Source organism: Scyliorhinus canicula, chromosome 10, assembly GCF_902713615.1.
Source record: "Scyliorhinus canicula chromosome 10, sScyCan1.1, whole genome shotgun sequence".
Taxonomy (NCBI): Eukaryota; Metazoa; Chordata; class Chondrichthyes; order Carcharhiniformes; family Scyliorhinidae; genus Scyliorhinus; species Scyliorhinus canicula.
The window spans coordinates 141,226,065-141,253,418 of record NC_052155.1 but is presented as its reverse complement, the minus strand read 5'-3'; the positions used below and the strand labels follow the sequence as shown (position 1 = coordinate 141,253,418).

At 50.4% G+C, this 27,354-nt stretch overlaps 1 protein-coding gene across 6 annotated transcripts in view; it reads left to right on the top strand.

Annotated features, from left to right (window-relative positions):
* Positions 1 to 27,354, top strand: part of LOC119972690 (collagen alpha-1(XV) chain-like) — a 521,348-nt gene that overhangs the window by 306,597 nt on the left and 187,397 nt on the right. For all 6 annotated transcript variants that reach the window (XM_038809807.1, XM_038809806.1, XM_038809803.1 and 3 more), the window contains 3 exons: positions 4,205 to 4,267; positions 6,179 to 6,223; positions 18,354 to 18,491. In XM_038809807.1, the coding sequence (XP_038665735.1) occupies positions 4,205 to 4,267; positions 6,179 to 6,223; positions 18,354 to 18,491 (246 nt within the window). The remainder of the gene's footprint in view (positions 1 to 4,204; positions 4,268 to 6,178; positions 6,224 to 18,353; positions 18,492 to 27,354) is intronic.

Sequence of the window (27,354 nt, the reverse complement as noted above, 5' to 3'; positions counted from 1 at the left end):
CTCTCCAACAATATGGCCCCTCTCATTTGTAAATACTGAAGAAAAATACTTGTTCAAGACCTCTCCTATCTCTTCAGACTCAATACACAATCTCCCGCTACTGTCCTTAATCGGACCTACTCTCACTCTAGTCATTCTCATATTTCTCACATATGTGTAAAAGGCCTTGGGGTTTTTCTTGATCCTACCCGCCAAAGATTTTTCATGCCCTCTCTTAGCTCTCCTAATCCCTTTCTTCAGTTCCCTCCTGGCTACCTTGTATCCCTCCAGCGCACTGTCTGAACCTTGTTTCTTCAGCCTTACATAAGTCTCCTTCTTCCTCTTAACAAGACATTCAACCTCTCTTGTCAACCATGGTTCCCTCACTCGACCATCTCTTCCCTGCCTGACAGGGACATACATATCAAAGACACGCAGTACCTGATCCTTGAACAAGTTCCACATTTCACTTGTGTCCTTCCCTGACAGCCTATGTTCCCAACTTCTGCACTTCAATTCTTGTCTGACAGCATTGTATTTACCCTTCCCCCAATTATAAACCTTGCCCTGTTGCTCGCACCTATCCCTCTCCATTACTAAAGTGAAAGTCACAGAATTGTGGTCACTACCTCCAAAATGCTCCCCCACTAACAAATCTATCACCTGCCCTGGTTCATTACCAAGTACTAAATCCAATATGGCCTCCCCTCTGGTCGGACAATCTACATACTGTGTTAGAAAAGCTTCCTGGACACACTGCACAAACACTACCCCATCCAAACTATTTGATCTAAAGAGTTTCCACTCAATGTTTGGGAAGTTGAAGTCGCCCATGACTACTACCCTGTGACTTCTGCACCTTTCCAGAATCTGTTTCCCAATCTGTTCCTATGTTCTATGTTCTATGTTAACTTCAGGGCAACTGGCACTGTGCAAATGGATAAGGCCTTTATCAGGATTTCACTTGGCTGGTTCAAAGAAAGCGGCTCTGTCTCTGCTGGGCTCATCCGTCAGGTAGCGATCGTTGGTCTTGAACTTAGCTGGCTGTTCCTGCTGCAATTGATTTAGGCACAGGCCGGATCCAAGAGAGACAGAACACATGGCTGTGCTCTCTTTTATCCCTCTGGGATTTTACGATCTTTGGGGCGGACCTTAACCTTGGACCCAATAGTTCGACAGGGCTCTGATTACTCTCTTCGATTTCAGCTAATAAAGGGGCTGGTGCCTTGGTGGCTGGACGGGTCCTTAGCGGTCATTGACCTTGACAGTTGTGCTTTCTGATCAAGGGGAGTGGCACTGATCAGTCTGTGACGTGTCCCAGTTGCTTGATTGGAGTTCTATTGTCTATTGTTCTATTTCCATTAAAATGTAAATGAGCGGGGGTTTCGGTCAGGTCTTGTTACCTGTGTTTTAGATACACATAGGCTGTGTATCTCTCTGAGTCCTGGGTTGGCCCTAATTCCCATGGTCCTTTGCAGGTGGCCATCTTAGATGACTACACTAGTTACAGCAAATCAGGCCATGCTGGCTCTTGTCATGCTGGAATTACCTCTTTAATGCCACTGAAGGTTTGTGACTCAGTGCTTCTGAAGCATCCAACATTCCGGTTAGTCATCCTAATATTGGAAGTGGCAGCCTACTTTGGGGACTTAAACAGTTTCCATCTCCCCCCTCCATACCAGGCAACATCCTGGTAAATCTCCTCTGCATCCTTTCCAATGCTTCCACAGTCCAAAGATGTGCGGGTTAGGTGGATTGGCCATGCTAAATTGCCCGTAGTGTAAGGTTAATGGGGGGATTGTTGGGTTACGGGTATACGGGTTACGTGGGTTTAAGTAGGGTGATCATTGCTCGGCACAACATTGAGGGCCGAAGGGCCTGTTCTGTGCTGTACTGTTCTATGTTCTATCCTTCCTACAATGGCTACTGGAAACTACATCAATGCACAAAGTGAGTGGACTTCCAGCAGGATGGAGATTTTACCCATTTTATTTACACTCTTCATCACCACAAGACCTGGAAGTGGGGAGTAGTGGAATTCCAGCTAACGTGAAAGTTTTATTTCACAACCCCTCAGACTAGTATCAGATGTAAATAGATATAACCTGTATGTACCCCCCACATAAAATGCCTCAGGTCTCATCCCATTACACCGAACCAGCTCTGTGAAATATTTATTCGTCACTGATCACTGCTCATGATTGTCTGAGATCACTCATAGCTCAAGTCCAAACATAGTTTTGTTTTTGGAGCACCTGATTCTTGTACCTTTTCTTATCCCCTTCAATGCAAAAATCAGTGAAGAATAGTCTACACATTCCAGATCTAGTATTAGGTTTCTTTCATTGTGTCTTTCAATAGACATGCAACTTCTTCCGTGAGAAGATGCTCGCTGGCACTGTACACAAAAGTGAAAAAGGGGGAAGATTGACTTGAACTGTTGGTGGATTATGCATATTTGGCATAATCCGCCTTTGGCTTGTGCAATGACATAAAGCCGCTTGATCAGTGAAACACGGTCCATGCTGAAATCTGCTTTTTACAAAAATTGAAACAGTTAACAGCAAATAACTAATTGCTCTCGTTTATTGCTGGCACATGTCCCACTTGTTCAATGGAATACTGCTGACAATCAAATATCTTTTAAGAATAATTTCTGTAGGTGGCACAGCGGTTAGCATTACTGCCTCATGGTGCCAAGGACCTGGGTTCAATCCCGGCCCTGGGTCACAATCTGTGTGGAGTTTGCACATTCTCCCCATGTCTGCGTGGGTTTCACTCCCACAACCCAAAGATGTGCAGGATAGGTGGATTTGCCATGCTAAATTGCCCCTTAATTGGACGAAAAAAGGATTGGATACTCTATTTATTTAAAAAAGGAATAATTTATGTATAATTCAACATCATAACCTTCCATTGAATGAGGGGTGAAACCAATGTGGCTATTAGCTTTAGACCCAAAAAAAAGCCTTTGTTTTAGAACTTTATAAGACTGTCCCACCCATGGGCATCTTGTGCTGCAGTGGCAGGGTGGGTAACAATGGTGTTCTTAATCTAGCTGGATTTAACTGAGGGTTAGAAAGGAATTCTTCAGCATTTTCAACTCTAAATTAACCTGTGGAGCTATTTCTTTCTTTTTTTATTAACCTCTTCAGAAGATTGGGTTACTGCGGGTGATCGATGGACATAAAAATAATAATGGGCAGTCAAAGGCCTCCTGGTCCACTCAGCCTGTCCTACACAGTTGTGATGTTACAGACACTCCACATCCATCCAGAGCCATATAATCTCCCTCATGAGGAGGGTGGTCAGATACAAAACCAGGCCAATTAGAGAGGAACATTCCTCTCCAAGCTCCATAGTTATTAAAACATTCCAGGAAACCACTGTGCTCCTCATTAGCAATACAAGATGCCTACTGCTTCAACGAGGGGATCTCTTCCACAGCCAGAAATAGCTCCAAGTCTCACTTCGGCGAATCAGCGTTTACTGCATGAGCCAGAATCTTGTTTTATGAGTCCTATTATTCTATGGGCAAAGAAAAACCCCCAAACATAGCACTTCATTCTGCCTTACTTTGATGTTGGATGCAGATTCCATCTTGTCAGGAAGGTGGTAATTTCCTCCTTTTTAGTATGTTTGTGGCCTAATTTTATTTATTATCCAAACAGATTTGTCAACTTTTTTTTCAAGCGCTTGATGGCCACAGAATTAGTTTGGGGCTCTGATGAATCCCCAGATACGTTGACAATGTCCAGCGATGCATCATGCGGTGACTTTGCCATCCAACTGCAGCCTCAAACACTACTTGCACAACCCTGTTGTGGGGTTCATCTACATTTGGCACAAACCCAGTGATTTGGCACAAACCCAGTGATTTGGCACAAACCCAGTGATTTGGCACAAACCCAGTGATTTGGCACAAACCCAGTGATGGCCCTGTGCTATCACTATTGTTTATATAAATCATCTGGAGATGAAAGTGGTCCTGAAAGGCAAAATAATGTTAATAAGTGATTTTATGTTGGTACATAGCTCCTATCACGTCAAAGCTTGTGCAACAGCAACACGTGGGCAAATGTTTTTGTCAGTATCAATTTCCACAGCATTGAACATCTGGGTATATGTGACAGTGCACATGGCAAAAGCTTTTAGTTTCATGTAAAAGCATGCCTTTAGATTAAGTTCTCCTGCAATCCATTAATTGGTTACTAATCATTTCTAGGGTCCAAAGGGACCGCCAGGTGCAGATGGGACTCTTGGTGAACCAGGGCTAAAAGGACAAAAGGTAAGTCTTGAAAACATTGTGAAGTCATTCACTGCATAGGCCTAGAGCGTCCAATTCAGTTGCCTCTGCAAAGAACGTCCATTAAAAAATCCATTCCATTATATAATTCTGTTGTTTTCTCCCATATTCAGTTACTTCATCAAATTTATGCATTTACACTTCCAATTTCATCCCTAATCACTCTTGCAAGTGTGATACTGAAACAAACATATAGGGCGCAATCCAATGGCCATGCCGCACCCAGAAAGCAGCTCACTGCGCCACAACATGGCGCGTATGCCAACCTGGCAGTGCCCCCATCAGTGCCACCTGGGAACCTTGGCAATGCAACTCCTCGAAGAGTGCATTTCAGTACTGGTCTCCACAAATGGGACAAGCCAGAATGGCACTTGTGGGGGTCCCCCAGGGGATCGGAGGCCCCCAGATGCATGTCCTTTGGGCAGGGTGGTACCCTGACACTGCTGGTGCCACCTGGGAACCTTGGCAGTGCCACCTAGGTGCCAGCCTTGCATTGCCAAGCTGGCATTTGTTGTGTGCTGATGATTAGGCTGGGGGTGCCCTGCGCAGGTGTTGGAGGGGCCAAGGACCCTCCCATAGTGCTTGGGGTGGGGGGGGGGGGGGGTCGGGGCCTTGGAGATCTCCCACTCTATTGAGGAGTTCTGGTGAGCGGAGCTCCTAAGTGTAGAAAACAGGGCTATTTGATGCCTCTGCTGCATGTTCCACGCTGAGGCCCCTTATTTTAAGTGAGTGGTGTAGCCTTGTGTTTCCCGGAGCTGTTGAGTGCTGGGAATCACGCGACACACGTGCTCGCTATGGGATTTTGTTCCCATTTAGTTGAAACGTGTCCATATTTTAATTTTTTTGCAGTAATCCTTTGCACCCCATATACTTTAGCCTGTTTTCTCAAAGTTGCACCCCTCTTCCTCCATCAACATCTTTTCCTCCTTATTTTTAGTTTGACTTTGTTGCCTATCATTTCGTTAGTTCACCCTCATCCTCTGTGGTATCACCATGTTGGCCATATTGAAAATTTTCTATTTTTCATCGATCAAGTAAGCACATCAGCAATTCATATGTTTTCAATTGTGTTCATTTCCTTTGTGGTGTGCTTATTTTTCTGGATTTTACTGAACAATCATTCCTGAGAATGCCAACAAGTGCTGTTCCCTGGGTTGGCTGAGATTATACATCACTGCTGTTGCCTTTTTGTTACTCTCACACAGCAGTTCATGTCTGTTCAACTGTGAGAGAGCAAATGGTGTATTAGGAAAAGGGATTGGCTCCAGTAGTGTTTGTTTACTGCAAATTACTAAACTGCAGAAGAACAAACGCTTAACCCACATAGAACATGCAATTCTCCTGGTTTTGCAAAATATTTTAGCTGCATTCGCCTTGATGATTGTCAATTGTATGTCATTTATAATGGGTCTTATTATTAATGCAGCGCCATCAATTTGTATGGCAGACATTAGCACATATATTGTCCAGAAAATTCTGAACAGCTAGAATAGGCATAGTCTTAGAATTTACAGTGCAGAATTATTGCTCATTTTGAGTCAATTGGCCAAAGCTTTAAGTAGGCTTGCAGCTGATAAAAATTATTGCAGATTTTTAGGGGGCGAATGCAGCCAACAACATTTAAACATGCTGTACTCCCACACAAAATGATGATTCTCATATGAAGCTGTGAATCAGAAGCTGACTGCACAATTGATGATCATCAGTTCAACCGAAGAATTTCTCAATCCCAGTGGGCTAGTTCTTCATTACCATTCTGTAATTGGGACTGTTACATAGAAGATAGCCGGTGCTGCCTCATAATAACACTTCTGTGCCTCGTCAGTGATTTTGGATTCAATTGCAACTTTCCATTTTACGCAAGAAAAATCAATGTCATGTATTTGTTTGCAGGGTGATCAAGGTCGAATTGGTCTGCCTGGACTACAGGGAGCAAAGGTAAATTTTACTTTTGAAAGATTACACTGACTGCCCATCCCTATTTGCCCTGAGAGCTGTTGTTGGTATGACCGGGTCGCTTGCTATGCCAGCTGAGGGGGCATTAACAGTCAGCCATGTAGAATGGAATTTTCCATCCTCAGATGAAATGTGGTGGTGGGCAGGAGAGTCAACATGATTCCAACTGGCCTGGCGATCAGATGAAGCCCAGCTATCTTCCATTTTTCAGCTCAGTAATTATGCATTAGCGAGGAGCTTGTCAAATCTTGTGGTGGTGTGGGCAGATATTCGTCCACCCTCATGGGTCCAATGTTTCATAGACATAGACATAGAACATTACAGCACAGAACAGGCCCTTCGGCCCTCAATGTGGTGCCGAGCCATGATCACCCTACTCAAACCCACATATCCACCCTATACCCGTAACCCAACAACCCCCCCTTAACCTTACTTTTATTAGGACACTACGGGCAATTTAGCATGGCCAATCCACCTAACCCGCACATCTTTGGACTGTGGGAGGAAACCGGAGCACCCGGAGGAAACCCACGCACACAGGGGGAGGACGTGCAGACTCCACACAGACAGTGATCCAGCCGGGAATTGAACCTGGGACCCTGGAGCTGTGAAGCATTTATGCTAACCACCATGCTACCCTGCTGCCCCGTTTCCTGTCCCATATTTAAATGGCATCCTCACAAACATTCACTCACTGCCGGCCAGGTGTGTTATTTCATCCTGCTTCTCAATGGCACCCAACAGAACCAGATCCTCTGCTCCATGATTCAGGGAGGCCTCCCTGGGGATTCTCCTCCAGGCCGTCCAGAAAGGAGGGTGGTCCTCTTGCCTCGGAATGGGTTTACCTGACTATGCCTGCCTGGGAGGAGATCGGCAAGGAGATTAGCACCCCTGGCCAACAAAATAAGGACCACCCTGCGCTGCTGGAAAAGGATGAATGATGTGATGTGTTCCAACAGGGGAAGTGAATTAGGGTAGAGAGAAAGGATTGATTTGTGGGATGAACAATGTTGAGGAGTATAATGCTATGAAAGAGATTCTTCAGCACATCACTTGAGTGCTCAGCAGGGTCCATGAACATCGCCTGCTGTGTAAATACTGACTGGACCATGTCTCTCCCAAATGCCAAGGCAATGCAGGAGGCAGACTTGTCAGGCCTCTGACGAATGCAGGGTAAATACTGCAAATAATCAATTGACAGTTAAGCTGAGCCACTCTCTCTGAGGATATTGTGAACAAAACTCGCAGCTTTGTGTGCATGATACAAAGTAACAGCTCACTGTCAGCTGATGTCCAAAGGCATATTGGGGCGCAGTAGGAAGATGAGGCCTCTGCATTGTTGTGTTATGCTTCTTCATGTAGCATAAGCTGCTTCCTTGATGTATACTCTGACAAATGAAGGTTCAGACTTGGAGATAGGTTTAACACATTTATTGAACAGTTAACAATTCTCCTACTTGACTCTCCTGCTAATTTTGCTCTAGGAGCTATCTAACTAGTCTAACTAACCAGTCTGCTCGAAGCCATGCGGTGGGTGTGATGCTTCCGATCTGCCCTTGTGACGCCTGTGGGAAGAGAAAGAGCATGTGTGTCCTGTCCTTTTATGTGGGTAGCCCTCTTGTGGTAGTGTCACCTCTGGGTGTCTTGACTGCCCATTGGTTATGTCCTATCTTACTAACCTATTGGTTGAATGTCTGTGTGTCATGATGTCTCTGGTGCTCCCTCTAGTGTTTACTTAGTCTCAGTGTATTTACATTAACCCCTTGTGTCTTTAGGGTGATGCATATCACCAAATCCCCCCTTTTTCGTGTTACATATTTTCTGCACAGTGTTAAAGGAAATTGAACAAAATAGTGTCACTAAGTGATTACATGTACAAATCATGATGACAGTGATGATTATACAATACCAAATAATATGTATGAGTCCAAATTTCATGAATGAATATGGTCGAGTGGCTTTCTTGTTTTGTTGTTGAAGCAGTGATGGGGCTGGTTTAGCTCACTCAGCTAAATCGCTGGCTTTTAAAGCAGACCAAGCAGGCCAGCAGCACGGTTCGGTTCCCGTACCAGCCTCCCCGGACAGGCGCCGGAATGTGGCGACTAGGGGCTTTTCACAGTAACTTCATTAAAGCCTACTCGTGACAATAAGCGATTTTCATTTCATGTTGTCATTGATTTGTGAACGCCGTCAGTGTCCCTGTGCTGAAGGAACTAAGAAGTGGTCAAATCACTTTGTTGTCTGACTTGGACACTTTTTTTCTACGCTTGTGGTAGTGATGCAGTGTGTCACCTGTGTTGAAAGCTGGTTTGCTTGTTTGTAGTGGAGCAAACTTGAAACGGTTAGATTTGCTGTCATGCCATGGTATGGCTGTACTCTTGCCAGGGAGGGTTGAAACTAATTCAGCAGGGGGTTGGGAACCGGAATTGTAGCTCCAGTGTACAGGAGGTTGAGAGTAGTGAGGTCATGACTAAGGTTTCAAGGTTGCAGGAGTGTACCGGCAGGCAGGAAGGTGGTTTAAAGTGTGTCTACTTCAATGCCAGGAGCATTCAGAATAAGGTGGGTGAACTTGCAGCATGGGTTGGTACCTGGGACTTCGATGTGGCCATTTCGGAGACATGGATAGAGCAGGGACAGGAATGGTTGTTGCAGGTTCCGAGGTCTAGATATTTCAGTAAACTCAGGGAAGGTGGTAAGAGAGGGGGAGGGGTGGCATTGTTAGTCAAGGACAGTATTGCAGTGGCATAAAGGACGTTTGACGAGGACTCATCTACTGAGGTAGAATTGGCTGAGGTTAGAAACAGGAAAGGAGAGGTCACCCTGTTAGGGCTTTTCTATAGGCCTCCGAAAAGTTCCAGAGATGAAGAGGAAAGGATTGCAAAGATGATTCTGGAGAGGAGCGAGAGTAACAGGGTAGTTGTTATGGGGGACTTTAACTTTCCAAATATTGACTGGAAACGCTATAGATCGAGTACTTTAGATGGGTCCTTTTTTGTCCAATGTGTGCAGGAGGGTTTCCTGATGCAGTATGTAGGTAGGCCAACGAGAGGCGAGGCCGTATTGGATTTGGTACTGGGTAATGAACCAGGACAGGTGCTAGATTTGGAGGTGGGTGAGCACTTTGGTGATAGTGACCACAATTCAGTTATGTTTACTTTAGCGATGGAAAGGGATAGACATATACCGCAGGGCAAGAGTTATAGCTGGGGGAAAGGCAATTATGAAGCGATGAGGCAAGACTTAGGATGCATAGGATGGGGAAGGAAACTGCAGGGGATGGGAACAATTGAAATGTGGAGCTTGTTCAAGGAACAGCTACTGCATGTCCATGAGAAGTCTTTGGCAGGTAGGATCAAGGCTAACCCTAAAGCTTTCTATAGGTATGTCAGGAATAAAAGAATGACTAGGGTAAGAGTAGGGCCAGTCAAGGACAGTAGTGGGATGTTGTGCGTGGAGTCCGAGGAGATAGGAGAGGTGCTAAATTAATATTTTTCGTCAGTATACATGCAGGAAAAAGACAATGTTGTCGAGGAGAATACTGAGATACAGGCTACTAGACTAGAAGGGCTTGAGGTTCATAAGGAGGAGGTGTTAGCGATTCTGGAAAGCGTGAAAATAGATAAGTCCCCTGGGCCGGATAGCATTTATCCTAGGATTCTCTGGGAAACCAGTGAGCCTTACTTCTGTTGTGGGTAAAGTCTTGGAAAGGTTTATAAGAAATAGGATGTATAATCATCTGGAAAGGAATAATTTGATTAGGGGTAGTCAACACAGTTTTGTGAAGGGTCGGTCGTGCCTCACAAACCTTATTGAGTTCTTTGAAAAGGTGACCAAACAGGTGGACGAGGGTAAAGCAGTTGATGTGATGTATATGGATTTCAGTAAAGCGTTTGATAAGGTTCCCCACGGTAGGCTATTGCAGCAAATACAGAGGCATGGGATTCAGGGTGATTTAGCAATTTGGATCAGAAATTGGCTAGTTGTAAGAAGGTGGTGGTAGATGGGAAATGTTCAGCCTGGAGTTCAGTTACTAGTGGAGTACCACAAGGATCTGTTTTGGGGCCACTGCTATTTGTCATTTTTATAAATGACCTGGAGGTGGGCGTAGAAGGATGGGTGAGTAAATTTGTAGATGACACTAAAGTCAGTGGAGTTGTGGATAGTGCAGAAGAATGTTGCAGGTTACAGAGGAGCATAGATAAGCTGCAGAACTGGGCTGAGATGTGGCAAATGGAGTTTAATGCAGAACAGTGTGAGGTGATGCATTTTGGAAGGAGTAACAGGAAGACAGAGTACTGGGCTAATGGTAAGATTCTTGGTAGTGTGGATGAGCAGAGAGATCTCGGTGTCCATGTACATAGATCCCTGAAAGTTGCCTCCCAGGTTGATAGGGTTGTTAAGAAGGCGTACGGTGTGTTAGCTTTTATTGGCAGAGGGATTGAGTTTCGGAGCTATGAGGTCATGTTGCAGCTGTACAAAACTCTGGTGCGGCCGTATTTGGAATATTGCGTGCAGTTCTGGTCGCCGCATTACAGGAAGGATGTGGAAACATTGGAAAGGGTGCAGAGGAGATTTACCAGGATGTTGCCTGGTATGGAGGGAAGATCTTATGAGGAAAGGCTGAGGGACTTAAGGCTGTTTTCGTTAGAGAGAAGAAGGTTAAGAGGTGACTTAATTGAGGCATACATGGTGATCAGAGGATTAGATAGGGTGGTCAGTGAGAGCCTTTTTCCTCGGTTGGTGATGGCTAGCATGACGGGGCATAGCTTTAAATTGAGGGAGATAGATATAGGACAGATGTCAGAGGTAGGTTCTTTACTCAGAGAGTAGTAAGGGCATGGAATAACCTACTTGCAACAATAGTGGACTCGCCAACATTAAGGGTATTTAAATGGTCATTGGATAAACATATGGATGATAAGGGAATAGTGTAGATCGGCTTTAGAGTGGTTTCACAGGTCGGCGCAACATCGAGGGCCGAAGGGCCTGTACTGCGCTGTAATGATCTATGTTCTATATGTTAGGAGCCGTGCTGTTACATTGTCCTGCATTTGCAGAGATGTACCATGTCATTCCAGTCGTTGTTCCAGTGTTGTTGTTTTTGTCGTGCTTGTTGTTGATGTCGGTGCCTTTGGTACGATTCTTGTTGTTGTCTTTGTTGATGTTTTCGTAGGTTTTGTTGTTGTGTTCGTTGCGCTCAATGACAACACCGAGTGGAGACTTCGAATCCTTCAAAAAGTTACTTGTGTCAGTGTCCTTTGTGGCATCTGCTGATTCCTCGGCGCTCCCCGTCTGGAGTCATGTCCGGTTCACAGGAATCATCTTTGGCTTGTCGATGCTCCCCATCTGGAGTCCTTTCTGGTTAACCTGAATCAACTTTGGTTTCTTGACACTCCCTGTCCGGAGTCATTTCAGGTTGACTTGAATCATCCGAGATGTCTTGATGCTCCCCGTCTGGAGTCAAAATGTTCAGGAATGCATTTTCTTGTGGAGAGGCTCGAGTGGATGAGCTTTGAATTAATGTGGTGTCACTGGTAGCCTCACTTCGATTGTCGAGTGCCTCTGTACATACTAGCTGAGATCTGTCAGTCTCGCTGAGATGTCGCACATCTGGAATGGGAATTGTGAAGCCTTTGTCACTTGTCGCACACATAGTGGGTAGACCTTCAGTGTCTTCTTGTCGGTTAGATGAGTTGGGTAGACTGTCAGAGTCTTCTTCTCGTGGCTCAAATAATCTAGGTAGATTGTCATAGTCTTTTTGTTGTTCAACTGCTGTGCGCTTGAGCGTGGCAGACTTGCATCGTCTGCTGCTGGTTGCTCAGATACGTTTGCTAGACCTTCATGGTCGTGTTCATGCAAGAACTGCGCTCTGGAGTCTTGCGTTGCTTCCATCGTGGAGTCTCTCAACAAACTCGCTGTGGAGTCTTGTATCGCTCTCTCTGTGGAGTCTGGCATCGTTCCCTATGTGGAGTCATGCAGTGGTCTCGCTGAGGAGTTGATCTGTGCGCTCTCAATGGAGTCGTGCAGTGGCCTCGCTGTGGAATCTGTCATCACTTTCTGTGTGAAGTCTGGGACTCTTTGTGGTGCGTGGACCACTCTCTGTGTGGAGTTGGGAACTCTTTGTGGTGTGTGGAGCACTGTTCATGGTGCGTGGGCCACTGGTGTGGCATCAGGCCGCTCTCTGTGGGCTTGTACTGCTCTCGGTCCCTTGGCATCAGGCCGCTCTCTGTGGGCTTGTACCTCTCTCTGCCCCTTGGCATCAGGCCGCTCTCTGTGGGCTTGTACCTCTCTCTGTCCCTTGGTATCAGGCCGCTCTCTGTGGGCTTGTACCTCTCTCTGCCCCTTGGCATCAGGCCGCTCTCTGTGGGCTTGTACCTCTCTCTGCCCCTTGGCATCAGGCCGCTCTCTGTGGGCTTGTACCTCTCTCTGCCCCTTGGCATCAGGCCGCTCTCTGTGGGCTTGTACCTCTCTCTGTCCCTTGGCATCAGGCCGCTCTCTGTGGGCTTGTACCTCTCTCTGTCCCTTGGCATCAGGCCGCTCTCTGTGGGCTTGTACCGCTCTCGGTCCCTTGGCATCAGGCCGCTCTCTGTGGGCTTGTACTGCTCTCTGTCTCTTGGCGTCAGGCCCCAGCAGAATCCTGTACTTCTGGGTTAGGATGTCGTCTGTGCTGGGCTGAGGATCCTCAAATCCGAAGAACTCGTCCATGTCTCTGTCGAATTCTTCACGGTACAACACATCTCGTTGCGGTTCGGATTTGATGCTGAGGTCTCCACGTCCAATGGTGAAATCATCTTCCGAGTCGTAGTCTTCAAGGACCATATCATTACTTTCTGTGTCGGAGCTGTCATTGTGCCTGCTGTGTCCAAGGAAGAAATCAATGTCGTAATCTTCAAGAACTAAATCACCTCTTAGGGCGGTACTAACTGCTTGTTGCAGGGTTCTGCGGAGGTTACTTTCAGCTACTGGTCGAAGTTCAGGCATTGTGCTGTCATTCCAGGTGAAAGAATTGTGTTTTTTTCACTATTTTGGGATATTTCCCCTTTAAGTGGGCGTGGTCCGAGGCCTCTGGCGTCATGACGCTTGTGACGTAGAGCGTAGGAATGGATTGCGCATGCGCAGATCGCTTTTCCTTTACTGTGCGCTCTTTGCGCAACTGCGCATGCACGGCTTCTCACGCACGTGCAAACGGACCTTCCTTTACTGTGCACTCTTTGCGCAACTGCGCATGCGCGACTTCTGTTTTGCCGGTTCACGTATTCTGGGGAACTGGGCGGGGATCATGGGTGGGATTCTCCATTAGCCGACCTGGCGCCAAAATCAGGAAAGGTGATTGGGCGTCGAATCGGTCCCAACACCGAAATCGTGGCAGGTGCAGATTTGACGCCAATTCGCAATACTCCAGCACCTCAACAGGTGTCAATGCGTTCCAGAAAACGCGTACAGTGGACACCGTTTGCATATCATTAGCGGGCCCAAACCGGTATTCTCCGTGGCCTCCGCAATTCTCCGCCTCCGTGATTCTCCGTTCCCGACGGCATGGATCACTTGTGCTTTTTAAAATCATGAGACCGGTGTGGCGGCTGCTGAGGGAGGGAGAGGGCGTACGGGAGGTGTCCAAAATGGCCATAATTTGGTGGCGGTTGTGCCGCTGGCCGGCGGGGGGGGGGGTTTCTGGCAGGGCCAGGGGGAATAGCGGGGAGTAGCCAGGAAGTGGGTTGTAGGGCCGAGGTGGACGGACATGGAATACCATTGCCACAGCTGGAAAGCAGCCGTGCAGCTGTACACGCCGCTAACAGCCCATTGTGAACTTAGTGCCATAGGTCTATAGGTGTATGGGCAGCACGGTAGCATGGTGGTTAGCATAAATGCTTCACAGCTCCAGGGTCCCAGGTTCGATTCCCGGCTGGGTCACTGTCTGTGCGGAGTCTGCACGTCCTCCCCGTGTGTGCGTGGGTTTCCTCCGGGTGCTCCGGCTTCCTCCCACAGTCCAAAGATGTGCGGGTTAGGTGGATTGGCCATGCTAAATTGCCCGTAGTGTCCTAAAAAAGTAAGGTTAAGGGGGGGGGGGTTGTTGGGTTACGGGTATAGGGTGGATACGTGGGTTTGAGTAGGGTGATCATTGCTCGGCACTACATCGAGGGCCGAAGGGCCTGTTCTGTGCTGTACTGTTCTATGTTCTATGTTCTATGTGTCTCCCCAGGGCACCCCCCCAGCCGACCCATCAGTGGTATGGCTGTGCTCAGCATAACCAGTGCCACCAGGAGGCTGGATTGAGTGTGTGTGGGGATTGTAAGGTGTATATGGAGCTGCAGCTTGTCAGCCTCCTGAGTGCCAATAATGGACCTGGCAAATCCGCACTGTTTTCCATTGGAATTGATTATGTTCCACACGGCACCAGTGCTAGCCCCTCAGCGGTAGCGGAATCATTCCAGGTGCAGTGCCGGCTTTTCTGTCGCAAATGTCCACGGAATCTGCGTTGACTTCAACGCTTAGAAACGGAGAATCCCGTTTTTGGGGGCAGTTTCTGCTGACCTCCAAGTTGCGGGTAAACTGAAGCTTCACAGGTGCGCATTTATGTACTATCAGGAAACAGACCATTCTAGTTATCTCCATTTTGATTTGGAAGGGGAATGTATTTCCAGCCCGTTGGTCTTTTAATGAGCATTCATGAATGTTCCCGGCATAGATCAGGGACAGTTGAGCTACCTTCAACCTGCAATCAACGCTGGGAGAACAAAACTCACAATAAATTTTCTGTTGCAAGCAACTGACTTTTTCCATCACGCCAAATTCGGGGCCCTCCCACCACGATTCCCAAGCTGGAAAATTCCAATCAGAATCTGGAATTGAGTCACATGTAAATGTAATTTAGCAACATGGGTGGAGAATTTGGATTTTTCAGCAATCCTAGAACTTTCCAAGACACCTTTCAATTTGTTGGTGCCAGTTCACAAATGATATTGGAATCGATGTCACAGTGTTCCAAAGTGGAATTCATATTCGGCGCTTGGTGATTAGATAACAAATCCCCTTCATTACTTATTTGATACAAATAAAAATGTTTTTGAATGAAACTTTACTGAAATCCATCTAAACCACTGAATGCAAACATGTGGAAGATGCTCTCAATACTGGCACATACGTGTGAATCGCTTTTGGAATGTAGTGCACAATTCTGTATGTATGTTGTGACAGCACTTTCATTTTGGGCAGCACGGTAGCACAGTGGTCAGAACTGTTGCTTCACAGCGCCAGCGTCCCAGGTTCGAATCCTGGCTAGGGTCACTGTCTGTGTGGAGCCTGCACGTTCTCCCCGTGTCTGCGTGGGTTTCCTCTGGGTGCTCTGGTTTCCTCCCACATTCCCGAAAGATAATTGGACCGTCTGAATACCCTGGGCGGGATTCTCCGCGAACCGGCGGGGCGGGCCACTCCGGCGTTGGGCCACCCCGAAGGTGCAGAATCCTCCGCACCTCCAGGGGCTAGACCGGCACTGGAGTGTTTGATGCCACGCCAGCCAGCACGGAAGGGCTTGGTGCCACGCCAACTGGCGCTGAAGGGCCTACGCCTGCCGGCGCGAGTTGGCGCATGTGTGGGAGCGCCAGCGTGTGCTGGCGTCATCCCAGCGCATGCGCAGGGAGGTTCTTCTACGCGCCGGCCATGGCGGATGTTGACAGCGGCCGGTGCGGAGGGGAAGAGTGCCCCCATGGCACAGGCCCGTCCATGGATCGGTTGGCCCCTTGATCGCAGGCCAGGCCACCTTGGGGGAACCCCCCCGGGGCCAGATCCCCCGACGCCCCCTCGAGGACTCTGCGGGCTGCCATGGAGCCAGGTCCCGCCGGTAAGGACCTGTTGTGATTGTGAAAACGGGCAGCCACTCGGCCCATCGTGTGCCAGAGAATCGCCGGGGGGGGGCGCTGCCAGCAGCCGCTGACCAGCTCATCGCGATTCCCGCCCCCGCCAAAACCCCAGCGCCGGAGAAATCGGCAGCCGGAGGGGGCGGGAATTCACGCCGGACCCCGGCGATTCTCCAACCCGGGGGAGGGGTCGGAGAATCCCGCTCTCCATCTGTCTGCTCGATCAGGTGCCGGAGTGTGGCAGCTAAGGAATTTTCACAGTGGCCTCCTTGCAGTGTTAATGTGGGCCTACTTGTGACAATAATAAAGATTATTATTATACGTTAAACACCTGTTCACTTTGTTACAACCTGCCTTGGTGTTCTGTCAGATGGGTATGAGATAGGACTGGTCTGCGCTGGCCAGAGATGGGGTGCAGCTGGGTGGTGGTGGAGAGGAGAGGACGGACATTGTGGGTGAACATAGAACATACAGTGCAGAAGGAGGCCATTCAACTCATCGAGTCTGCACCAACCAACTTAAGCCCTTATTTCCACCCTATCCCCATAACCCAATAACCCCTCCTAACCTTTTAGATATGGACTAGACTCTTCCCCTCGACCAGCCCACCACCGTCACCCCAGGGATCCGATAGCACCGTGTGATGGAATGACCAGCTCACATGCAGGAATCACCGAGGTGGATGATGGAAACTGCTACCGTGCAAACAATGCGAATGACCAGAGCTCATCGTTGAGCAGTTGTCATCACCTTCCATCCCATGGTCCAGACCCGGTGTTACTGCCAACCCAGGGCAGTTGGTTAAATTCCAGTATCCATTCTCAGCAGGGGGTGAAAGACTGACATGTTAGCATGGTGCATTCTTCCATGCCCAATCGTGTCCAATGGGCTACATGATGGCCCTGGTTGGCACAGCGGGTTCCACCCTTGCATGTTCCCCCACCCCACATCCTGCCACCCCTGGTCCCGTTAGTGCCAGGCACCGTGGTGGCCTCTGGTCCTGGCGCCTGCCTCTGATGCGAGGGGTGCTATCGGCTGGCACTGCCCTTGCCAGCGGTATGCTCTGTGACCCCTGTCCGGACTCTCCTAGGGGCTGCAGTGGCTGTTTCCCTGTGTGGGCCGCCCGATGCCCTGGCAGGTGCCGGCTGGGTAAGGGTGGCAGGGCACTCAGGGGCACCCATCAGGCCAGTGTCACTCTGCAGAACCAGGGGCCAAGGTGGGTAAGCAGTGGGGTGTGCAGCAAGATGGCTGCCTTCCAGGCGGCGGCAATGGCGGTCCGTGCCTGGACATTGCCCCAGTCCTGTGGGGGGGGGTCACCCCGGCCCCATGGCCCTTCCCTCCCGTCGTCGTCCCCCCCACCCCCCTCCACCTTGGCCGTGGCAGGGGCCCACGGTTGCACCTCTCTGTGTCCTTCCTCCTCTCTCCCTCATTGGTCACGACGCCGGTTTCACGAATTGTAACGACGCCGCTGTCGAGGTGATGGCGAATTGCGATTTGGCATCAAATCGACACCCTTTGCGAGTTCTGCATCAGAAACAATTCTCCGCCCAATCGTGTTTCCCAATTCTGACATCGGGCAACGGAGAATCCCATCCCTTATCTTTGTCGTTATCTTACTGTTGACTGTGGGAGATTGCTATAAGGAAATTAGCTGAACCCTACCCTGACAACATTTTGAAAAGTGCTTAACTGACTGTAAAGCACTTTGGGATATCCTGAGGCCATGAAAATATTTTACAAATGAAAGTTGTTTCTTTAAATATCTTAGCTTTAATGCATTCATTTGTATTTTACTGTTCTTTTGCAAACCAGTTTCACCAACATCCATATCTCAAAGTGTGCATTTTGCTCACCAGGCTTATTGAACATAAAAGGCCACAAGAAAAGTGTGACTATATTAGTCTCGAAGATTAAATTCCGCTCATAATTTGCTTTCATCGCACTGGTCTGCTTTCAAAGATTCTTTGGGCAGAACAAATGCAGTTTCCAAGGTGACTTGTAGAAGTGAACAAGTGAAGCTACAAGTTGAAATTCCCACTGCATTGACTCATGAGCAAAAATGTTTGGTATCCAGAAAATGGGAGAGAAAACAAAGATCTTCATTCCATGAGCTTCTGAATTCATTATACTTTCCGCACTCCCTGTTCGCTGAAAAGAAAAATGAATTATATTGAAGAAGAATTATAATTAGATAAGGCAAATTTGAATGCGTAAAAAGCATGACCATCCATAAAGTTTGTAATATTGTTCCTTTGCAGGGAGAAGTTGGAGGTAATGGCAAAGCAGGGCCTCCAGGACCCCCAGGTCAGCCTGGAAGAACAGGGCCACAGGGTCCACCAGGACTTCCAGGACCTCCTGGACCACCAATCAGGGGTGGTTTCAACTTTGGATTTGAGGTAATTCACTAGATGTTAACAATGTGTTTCTAAGGTGGGCTGGTGGCTATCTCATTTTTTTTTTAAATGATTGGGATTACAGTTGAATGCATGGCCATATTTGCCCATTGCAAGTCCACCCCGTTACCGCTGCAAGCGAGGACGGAGAATTTGGCATGCAACCAAATCTCTATACACTGCAGTGGGACCGGAGAATCACGCTGTCGTTAACAGACAGAGAATCCCGCTGTCGTTAACGGACAGAGAATCCCGCTGTCGTGAATGGACGGGGAATCCCGCTGCCGTGAATGGACGGGGAATCCCGCTGCCGTGAACGGACGGGCAATCTCGCTGCCGTGACTAGATGGGGAATCCCACTGCCGTGAACGGATGTGGAATCCCGCTGCCGTGAACGGACGGGGAATCCCGCTGCCGTGAATGGACGGGGAATCCCGCTGCCGTGAACGGACGGGCAATCCCGCTGCCGTGACTAGATGGGGAATCCCACTGCCGTGAACGGACGGGGAATCCCGCTGCCGTGAATGGACGGAGAATCCCGCTGCCGTGAACGGACGGACAATCCCGCTGCCGTGAACGGATGTGGAATCCCGCTGCCGTGAACGGACGGGCAATCCCGCTGCCGTGAACGGATGTGGAATCCCGCTGCCGTGAACGGACGGGGAATCCCACTGCCGTGAACGGACGGGCAATCCTGCTGCCGTGAACGGATGTGGAATCCCGCTGCCGTGAACGGACGGGGAATCCCGCTGCCGTGAACAGACGGGGAATCCCGCTGCCGTGAACGGATGTGGAATCCCGCTGCCGTGAACGGACGGGCAATCCCGCTGCCGTGAACGGATGTGGAATCCCGCTGCCGTGAACGGACGGGCAATCCCGCTGCCGTGAACGGACAGGGAATCCCACTGCCGTGAACGGACGGGCAATCCCGCTGCCGTGACTAGATGGGGAATCCCACTGCCGTGAACGGACGGGCAATCCCGCTGCCGTGAACGGATGTGGAATCCCGCTGCCGTGAACGGACGGGCAATCCCGCTGCCGTGAACGGATGTGGAATCCCGCTGCCGTGAACGGACGGGGAATCCCGCTGCCGTGAACAGACGGGGAATCCCGCTGCCGTGAACGGATGTGGAATCCCGCTGCCGTGAACGGACGGGCAATCCCGCTGCCGTGAACGGACGGGCAATCCCGCTGCCGTGAACGGATGTGGAATCCCGCTGCCGTGAACGGACGGGGAATCCCGCTGCCATGAACGGACGGGGAATCCCACTGCCGTGAACGGACGGGGAATCCCACTGCCGTGAACGGACGGGCAATCCCGCTGTCATCAACTAATGTGGAATCCCGTTGCCGTGATCGGACGGGGAATCCCGTTGCCGTGATCGGACGGGGAATCCCACTGCCGTGAACGGACAGAGAATCCCGCTGCCATGAACGGACGGGAAATCATTGTCCATATATCTAAAAGGCATTTGACTAAGTTCTACATGGAAGGTATTGTAAACTCAAGTTCCGTCCCGTCTCCCCATGAATTCTCAGTGTTGCTGGAGCACAAAAGACAGGAAATAGAACAGTAAGACACCCACAGCAATCCTCAACATTACAATGTTCGAGTTACAATGAATACCATTGACAGCATTTATAAATTGACACCCTTTTTCGACTACACGCTACGTCAGCAAACTATTGGTCTTCACAGTGGAAGACACGAATAACATGCCAGTGACTGATAGAAATGAGGCTATGACAGGTGAGGACCTTGAGACGATTGTTATCACTAAGGAGGGAGTGATGGGAAAGCTAATGGGGCTAAAGGTAGACAAGTCTCCTGGCCCTGATGGAATGCATCCCAGAGTGCTAAAAGAGATGGCTAGGGAAATTGCAGATGCACTAGTGATAATTTACCGAAATTCACTAGACTCTGGGGTGGTCCCGGTGGATTGGAAATTAGCAAACGTGACGCCACTGTTTAAAAAAGGAGGTAGGCAGAAAGCAGGAAATTATAGGCCAGTGAGTTTAACTTCGGTAATAGGGAAGATGCTGGAATCTATCATCAAGGAAGAAATTGCAAGGCATCTGGATAGAAATTGTCCCATTGGGCAGACGCAGCATGGGTTCGTAAAAGGCAGGTCATGCCTAACTAATTTAGTGGAATTTTTTGAGGACATTACCAGTGCAGTAGATAACGGGGAGCCGATGGATGTGGTATATCTGGATTTCCAGAAAGCCTTTGACAAGGTGCCACACAAAAGGTTGCTGCATAAGATAAAGATGCATGGCATTAAGGGTAAAGTAGTAGCATGGATAGAGGATTGGTTAATTAATAGAAAGCAAAGAGTTGGGATAAATGGGTGTTTCTCTGGTTGGCAGTCAGTGGCTAGTGGTGTCCCTCAGGGATCCGTGTTGGGCCCACAATTGTTCACAATTTACATTGATGATTTGGAGTTGGGGACCAAGGGCAATGTGTCCAAGTTTGCAGATGACACTAAGATGAGTGGTAAAGCGAAAAGTGCAGAGGATACTGGAAGTCTGCAGAGGGATTTGGATAGGTTAAGTGAATGGGCTCGGGTCTGGCAGATGGAATACAATGTTGACAAATGTGAGGTTATCCATTTTGGTAGGAATAACAGCAAACGGGATTATTATTTAAACGATAAAATATTAAAGCATGCCGCTGTTCAGAGAGGCTTGGGTGTGCTAGTGCATGAGTCACAGAAGGTTGGTTTACAAGTGCAACAGGTGATTAAGAAGGCAAATGGAATTTTGTCCTTCATTGCTAGAGGGATGGAGTTTAAGACTAGGGAGGTTATGTTGCAATTGTATAAGGTGTTAGTGCGGCCACACCTGGAGTATTGTGTTCAGTTTTGGTCTCCTTACTTGAGAAAGGACGTACTGGCGCTGGAGGGTGTGCAGAGGAGATTCACTAGGTTAATCCCAGAGCTGAAGGGGTTGGATTATGAGGAGAGGTTGAGTAGACTGGGACTGTACTCGTTGGAATTTAGAAGGATGAGGGGGGATCTTATAGAAACATTTAAAATTATGAAGGGAATAGATAGGATAGATGCGGGCAGGTTGTTTCCACTGGCGGGTGACAGCAGAACTAGGGGGCATAGCCTCAAAATAAGGGGAAGTAGATTTAGAACTGAGTTTAGGAGGAACTTCTTCACCCAAAGGGTTGTGAATCTATGGAATTTCTTGCCCAGTGAAGCAGGTGAGGCTCCTTCATTACATGTTTTTAAGGTAAAGATAGATAGTTTTTTGAAGAATAAAGGGATTAAGGGTTATGGTGTCCGGGCGGAAAGTGGAGCTGAGTCCACAAAAGATCAGCCATGATCTAATTGAATGGCGGAGCAGGCTCGAGGGGCCAGATGGCCTACTCCTGCTCCTAGTTCTTATGTTCTTATTTCTTATGTTATATTCCTTTATGTCCTGCTTTTCCCAACTGCAAGAAGGGCAAATTACTTAAAACATTTCACTATTCAGTGATTGGTTCAGGAACCAATCCCCGTTTATAACATTGTTCCTGTGGAAATTCCGAATCACATTTCGACTCCGTTTTCGGCAGTCCTGGAGTCGCAAGTCCAAGGACTGCCGTGCTCCATCATTTATGGTTAATTATTTTGAACAGGACTTCCGGTTGCGGTGATGCGGAGCTAAGCCGCACGTTCGGTAGCTCCCGCTATTTTTGGACTTTCAGGCTCTTTTAAGGGCCCGCAGCGGCGCTGGTTTGACTTTTCCCCGGGTGGGCACGCAGCCACTGTGCTTGGCTGCCGGTGGATGGGCTGGACCAGGAGCGGAGCGGTCAGAAAATCGACTTTGAAGCAGAGAAAGGTGCGAGGCAAGGAAAACAAGATGGCGGCGGGCGGGGAACCGGCAGCGTGGCAGCATTGGGCGCGGGAGCAGCAGGAGCTGCTTCAGCGCTCCTTCAGGGAGCTGAAGGCTGGGATCCTGGAACCGTTTAAGGCCTTGCTGGACACGATCATGGCGACCCAGACAGCTCAGGCTGCGGAGATCCGGAAGCTACAGCTAAAGACCTCGGAGAACGAGGACGAGCTCCTGGGCCTAGCAGTGAAGGTGGAGTCGCACGAGGCGCTTCACAAGAAATGGCTGGCAAGGATGAAGGAGTTGGAGAACCACTCCCGTCGGAAGAACCTGCGGATTTTGGGCCTCCCGGAGGGGCTGGAAGGTTCGGATTTGGGGGCCTACGTGGTTGTGATGTTGAACTCGTTAATGGGCGCGAGGTCGTTCCAAGGACCCTTGGAGCTGGAGGGGGCCAATCGAGTGCTGTTGAGGAAGCCCAGGCCGAACGAGCCGCCTAGGGCGGTGCTGGTCCGTTTTCACCGCTTCGTTGACAGTGAGTGTGTGCTGAGATGGGCGAAGAAGGAAAGGAGCAGCAAGTGGGAGAATGCAGACATTAGGATCTATCGGGACTGGAGCGCGGAGGTGGCGAAGAGAAGGGCCGGCTTCAATCGGGGAAAGGGAGCACTTCACAGGAAGGGGGTGAAGTTTGGCCTGTTACAGCCGGCTCGCCTTTGCGTCACTTACAAGGACCACCAGCTCTACTTTGACTCTCCGGTGGAGGCCTGGGCTTTTGTCCAGGCAGAGAAATTGGACTCGATCTGAGGACTGGGGGGCTGGGGAATGATGTACATTGTCCAGAGGCTTTGTCCTCCTTGGTATCCTTTCTTTTTTAATGGCTATGTTTGATGTTGCTTTTTTGTTGCTCTGCTTCTTCGTTTTTTGGGGCTGTTATTTATTTACTGTGGTGCTTTTTAGTTTTTTCCACTGGTGGAGGGTTGGGGAGCTGTTCGCGGTCCCGCTGGGTCATGTGCCCGTCTTTTTCCCGCGTGTTGGGCCGGGGGGGCGGGGTTTGGGATGGAAGCGCGGGCTTTCTTCCCGCGCTGGAAGAGTTGGGGCCAGCACTAGGAGGGGAGATTGGTAGTTGCGTTGCATCGGGGGGGTGGGGGGGTCGTCAGTATGGCGGGGGTAGCCGGGGCCAGCAGGAGTCGGCTGACTTACGGAAGTACAATGTTAGGGGTTACGCAGCTAGGGGGGGCCTTAGCTCGGTGGGGGGGGGCTCGAGGGGAGGGAAGTGGGGGGGGGGGGGAGTACCGGGTTGCTGCTGTAGGGGCCGTAGGGAAACGGCTGGTGAAGGGGGGGCTGGGAGAGGGGTCTGCCACCGTGGGGAATGGGCCTGGGGGGTTCCCTGGGCACGTGGTGAGCCGTGGGAGAGCTATGGCTGATCGGCACAGAGGGAGGGGGCCCCCAGATTTGGCTGGTCACATGGAACGTGAGGGGGCTGAATGGACCGGTGAAGCGGTCCTGGGTCTTGGCACACCTGAGGGGGCTGGGAGCAGACGTAGCTATGCTCCAGGAGACACACCTTAAGGTAGCGGATCAGGTGAGTCTGAGAAGAGGCTGGGTAGGACAGGTGTTTCACTCGGGGTTCGATGCGAAGAATCGAGGGGTGGCGATCTTAGTCGGGAAGAGCTTGTCGTTTGTTGCGTCTAATGTGGTGGCGGACAGTGCAGGTAGATATGTAATGGTGAGTGGTAGACTTCAGGGGGAGCGGGTGGTTCTGATCAATGTGTACGCCCCCAACTGGGACGATGCGGGTTTCATGCGGCGCATGCTGAGCCAGATCCCAGACCTGGAGATGGGGGGTTTGATCCTGGGTGGGGACTTCAATATGGTGCTGGATCCAGCTCTGGATTGCTTGAAGTCTAGGACAGGTAAGAGGCTTATTCCCGGATTTACTTTTTTGTTCTCAGCAGGGCGCTGATCCCGAGAGTGGTGGGGGCGGAGTATTCGGCAATAGCCATATCTGACCACGCTCCGCATTTGGTGGACCTGGAGCTGGGGGAGGGGAAGGATCAGCGGCCGCTGTGGAGGTTAGATGTGGGGCTTCTGGCAGAGGAGGAAGCGTGTGGGCGGGTCCGTAGGGGTATAGAGGGGTATCTGGAAGCCAATGACAACGGGGAGGTGCAAGTTGGGGTGGTTTGGGAAGTGCTGAAGGCAGTAGTTAGAGGGGAGCTTATATCTATTCGGGCGCACAGGGAGAGGGGGGAGAGGATTGAGAGGGAGAGGCTGGTGGAGGAAATGGTAAGGGTGGATAGGAGGTATGCGGATGTCCCGGAGGAGGGGCTTTTGAGGAAGCGGCGCAGTCTCCAAGCGGAGTTCGATATACTGACCACCCGGAAGGTGGAGGCGCAGTGGAGGAGGGCGCAGGGGGCGGTATATGAGTATGGGGAGAAGGCAAGTCGGATGTTGGCCCACCAGCTCCGGAAGCGGGAGGCAGTGAGAGAGATAGGGGGAGGTTACGGATGCAGGAGGGAACTTGGTGGCAGGGACATCAATGGGGTGTTCAGATCCTTTTACGAGGGGCTGTACCAGGCGGTGCCCCCCAGGGAGGCGGGCGGAATGGACCGCTTTCTGGATGGGCTGGAGTTCCCAAGAGTAGAGGATGAGAGGGTGGAGGGTCTGGGAGCCCCAATCGAGTTGGGGGAGCTGATGGAGGCACTGGGGAGCATGCAGACAGGGAAAGCGCCGGGACCTGACGGGTTCCCGGTGGAATTTTACAAGAAGTTTTCAGATCTGCTGGGCCCGCTGCTTGTATGGACCCTGAACGAGGCGAGGGATGGGGGGGGCTCTGCCCCCGACGATGTCTAGGTCAATCATCTCTTTGATCCTGAAGCGGGACAAGGACCCAGTGTGGGTCCTATAGGCCGATCTCGCTCCTTAACGTGGACGCAAAGTTGTTGACAAAGGTACTGTCCATAAGGGTGGAAGATGTGGTCCCGATGGTTATCCATGAGGACCAAAGGGGTTTGTGAAGGGGAGGCAGCTGAATGTCAACGTACGGCGGCTTCTTAATGTTCTGATGATGGCGTCGGCGGCTGGCGAGGCAGAAATAGTAGCATCGATGGATGCAGAGAAAGCTTTTGACAGGGTGGAGTGGAGTTACCTGTGGGAAGTGCTGAGGAGGTTTGGGTTTGAACATAGAACATAGAACAGTACAGCACAGAACAGGCCCTTCGGCCCTCGATGTTGTGCCGAGCAATGATCACCCTACTTAAACCCACGTAACCCGTATACCCGTAACCCAACAATCCCCCCATTAACCTTACACTACGGGCAATTTAGCATGGCCAATCCACCTAACCCGCACATCTTTGGACTGTGGGAGGAAACCGGAGCACCCGGAGGAAACCCACGCACACACGGGGAGGACGTGCAGACTCCACACAGACAGTGACCCAGCCGGGAATCGAACCTGGGACCCTGGAGCTGTGAAGCATTGATGCTAACCACCATGCTACCGTGAGACCCTGGTGAGGGATTCATCAGCTGGGTGAGGTTGCTGTACAGCTCCCCGGTGGCGAGTGTGGTGATGAACGGGAGGAGGTTGGAGGACTTCCGGCTTTCCCGGGGGACGAGGCAGGGGTGCCTGCCCTTCGCGTTGGCGATTGAGCCCTTGGCCATGGCGCTGAGGGATTCGAAGAGCCGGAGGGGGATTGTGCGGGGGGAGAGGAGCACAGGTTGTCGTTGTACGCAGACGATTTACTGTTGTATGTCATGGATCCAGCTGGGGGGGATGCCAGAGGTGCTGAAGATACTTGGGCAGTTTGGGGACTTTTCGGGCTACAAGCTCAATGTGGGGCAAAGTGAGCTGTTTGTGCTGCACCTGGGGGACTAGGAGAGGGAGATAGGGGAGCTCCCGTTGAAGAGGGCGGAGAGGAGCTTTAGATATCTTGGGGTTCAGATAGCTAGGAGCTGGGGGGCCCTGCACAGGCTTAACTTTTTGATGCTGGTGGAACAGATGGAGGAAGAGTTCAGGAGCTGGGACGCGCTGCCGCTTTCGTTGGCGGGCAGGGTCCAGTCGGTTAAAATGGCGGTGCTCCCGAGGTTTTTGTTTCTTTTCCAGTGCCTCCCCATATTGATTCCGAAGGCTTCTTTCAAAAGGGCGAATAAGAGTATTCTGGGGTTTGTGTGGGCGCAGAAGACCCCGAGAGTGAGGAGGGTATTCCTGGAGCGAAGAAGGGAGGCAGGCGGTTTGGCGCTGCCCAACCTGTGTGGGTATTACTGGGCTGCGAATGTGGCAATGATTCGCAGGTGGGTGATGGAGGGGGAGGGTGCCACATGGAAGAGGTTGGAGGTGGCGTCCTGTGTGGGTACGAGTTTGGGGGCATTGGTGACGGCCCCGCTTCCGCTCCCCTCGGCAACATATTCCACGAGTCCGGTGGTGGTGGCATCCCTCAAAATTTGGGGGCAGTGGAGGCGGCACAGGGGGGAAGTGAAGGCCTCACTGTGGGCCCCGATACGGGGCAATCATCGGTTTGCACCAGGGAGAATGGATGGTGGGTTTTTGAGTTGGCATAGGGCAGGCATCAGGCGGATGGGGGACCTTTTCCTCGATGGGAAGTTTGCGACTTTAGAGGAGTTGGAGGGGAAGTGGGGCCTCCCCCCCCGGGAATGCTTTCAGGTATATGCAGATTAGGGCGTTTGTTAAGCGACAGGTGGTAGAGTTCCCACTACTGCCGCCTGGGGGGGGGGGGGTGCAGGATAGGGTGCTCTCGGGGACGTGGGTCGGTGAGGGGAGGATCTCGGCGATTTATCAGGTGATGTAGGAAGGGGAGGCGGCCTTGGTGGAGGGGCTGAAAGTGAAGTGGGAGGAGGAACTAGGGGAAGAGATTGACGACGGGACGTGGGCGGATGCCCTGGGGAGGGTGAACTCGTCCTCTTCTTGCGCACGGCTCAGCTTAATTCAGCTGAAGGTGCTGCACAGGGCGCACATGACTGGGGCCAGGATGAGCCGTTCTTTGGGGGGTAAGACAGGTGCGTGAGGTGTTCAGGAGGCCCGGTGAAC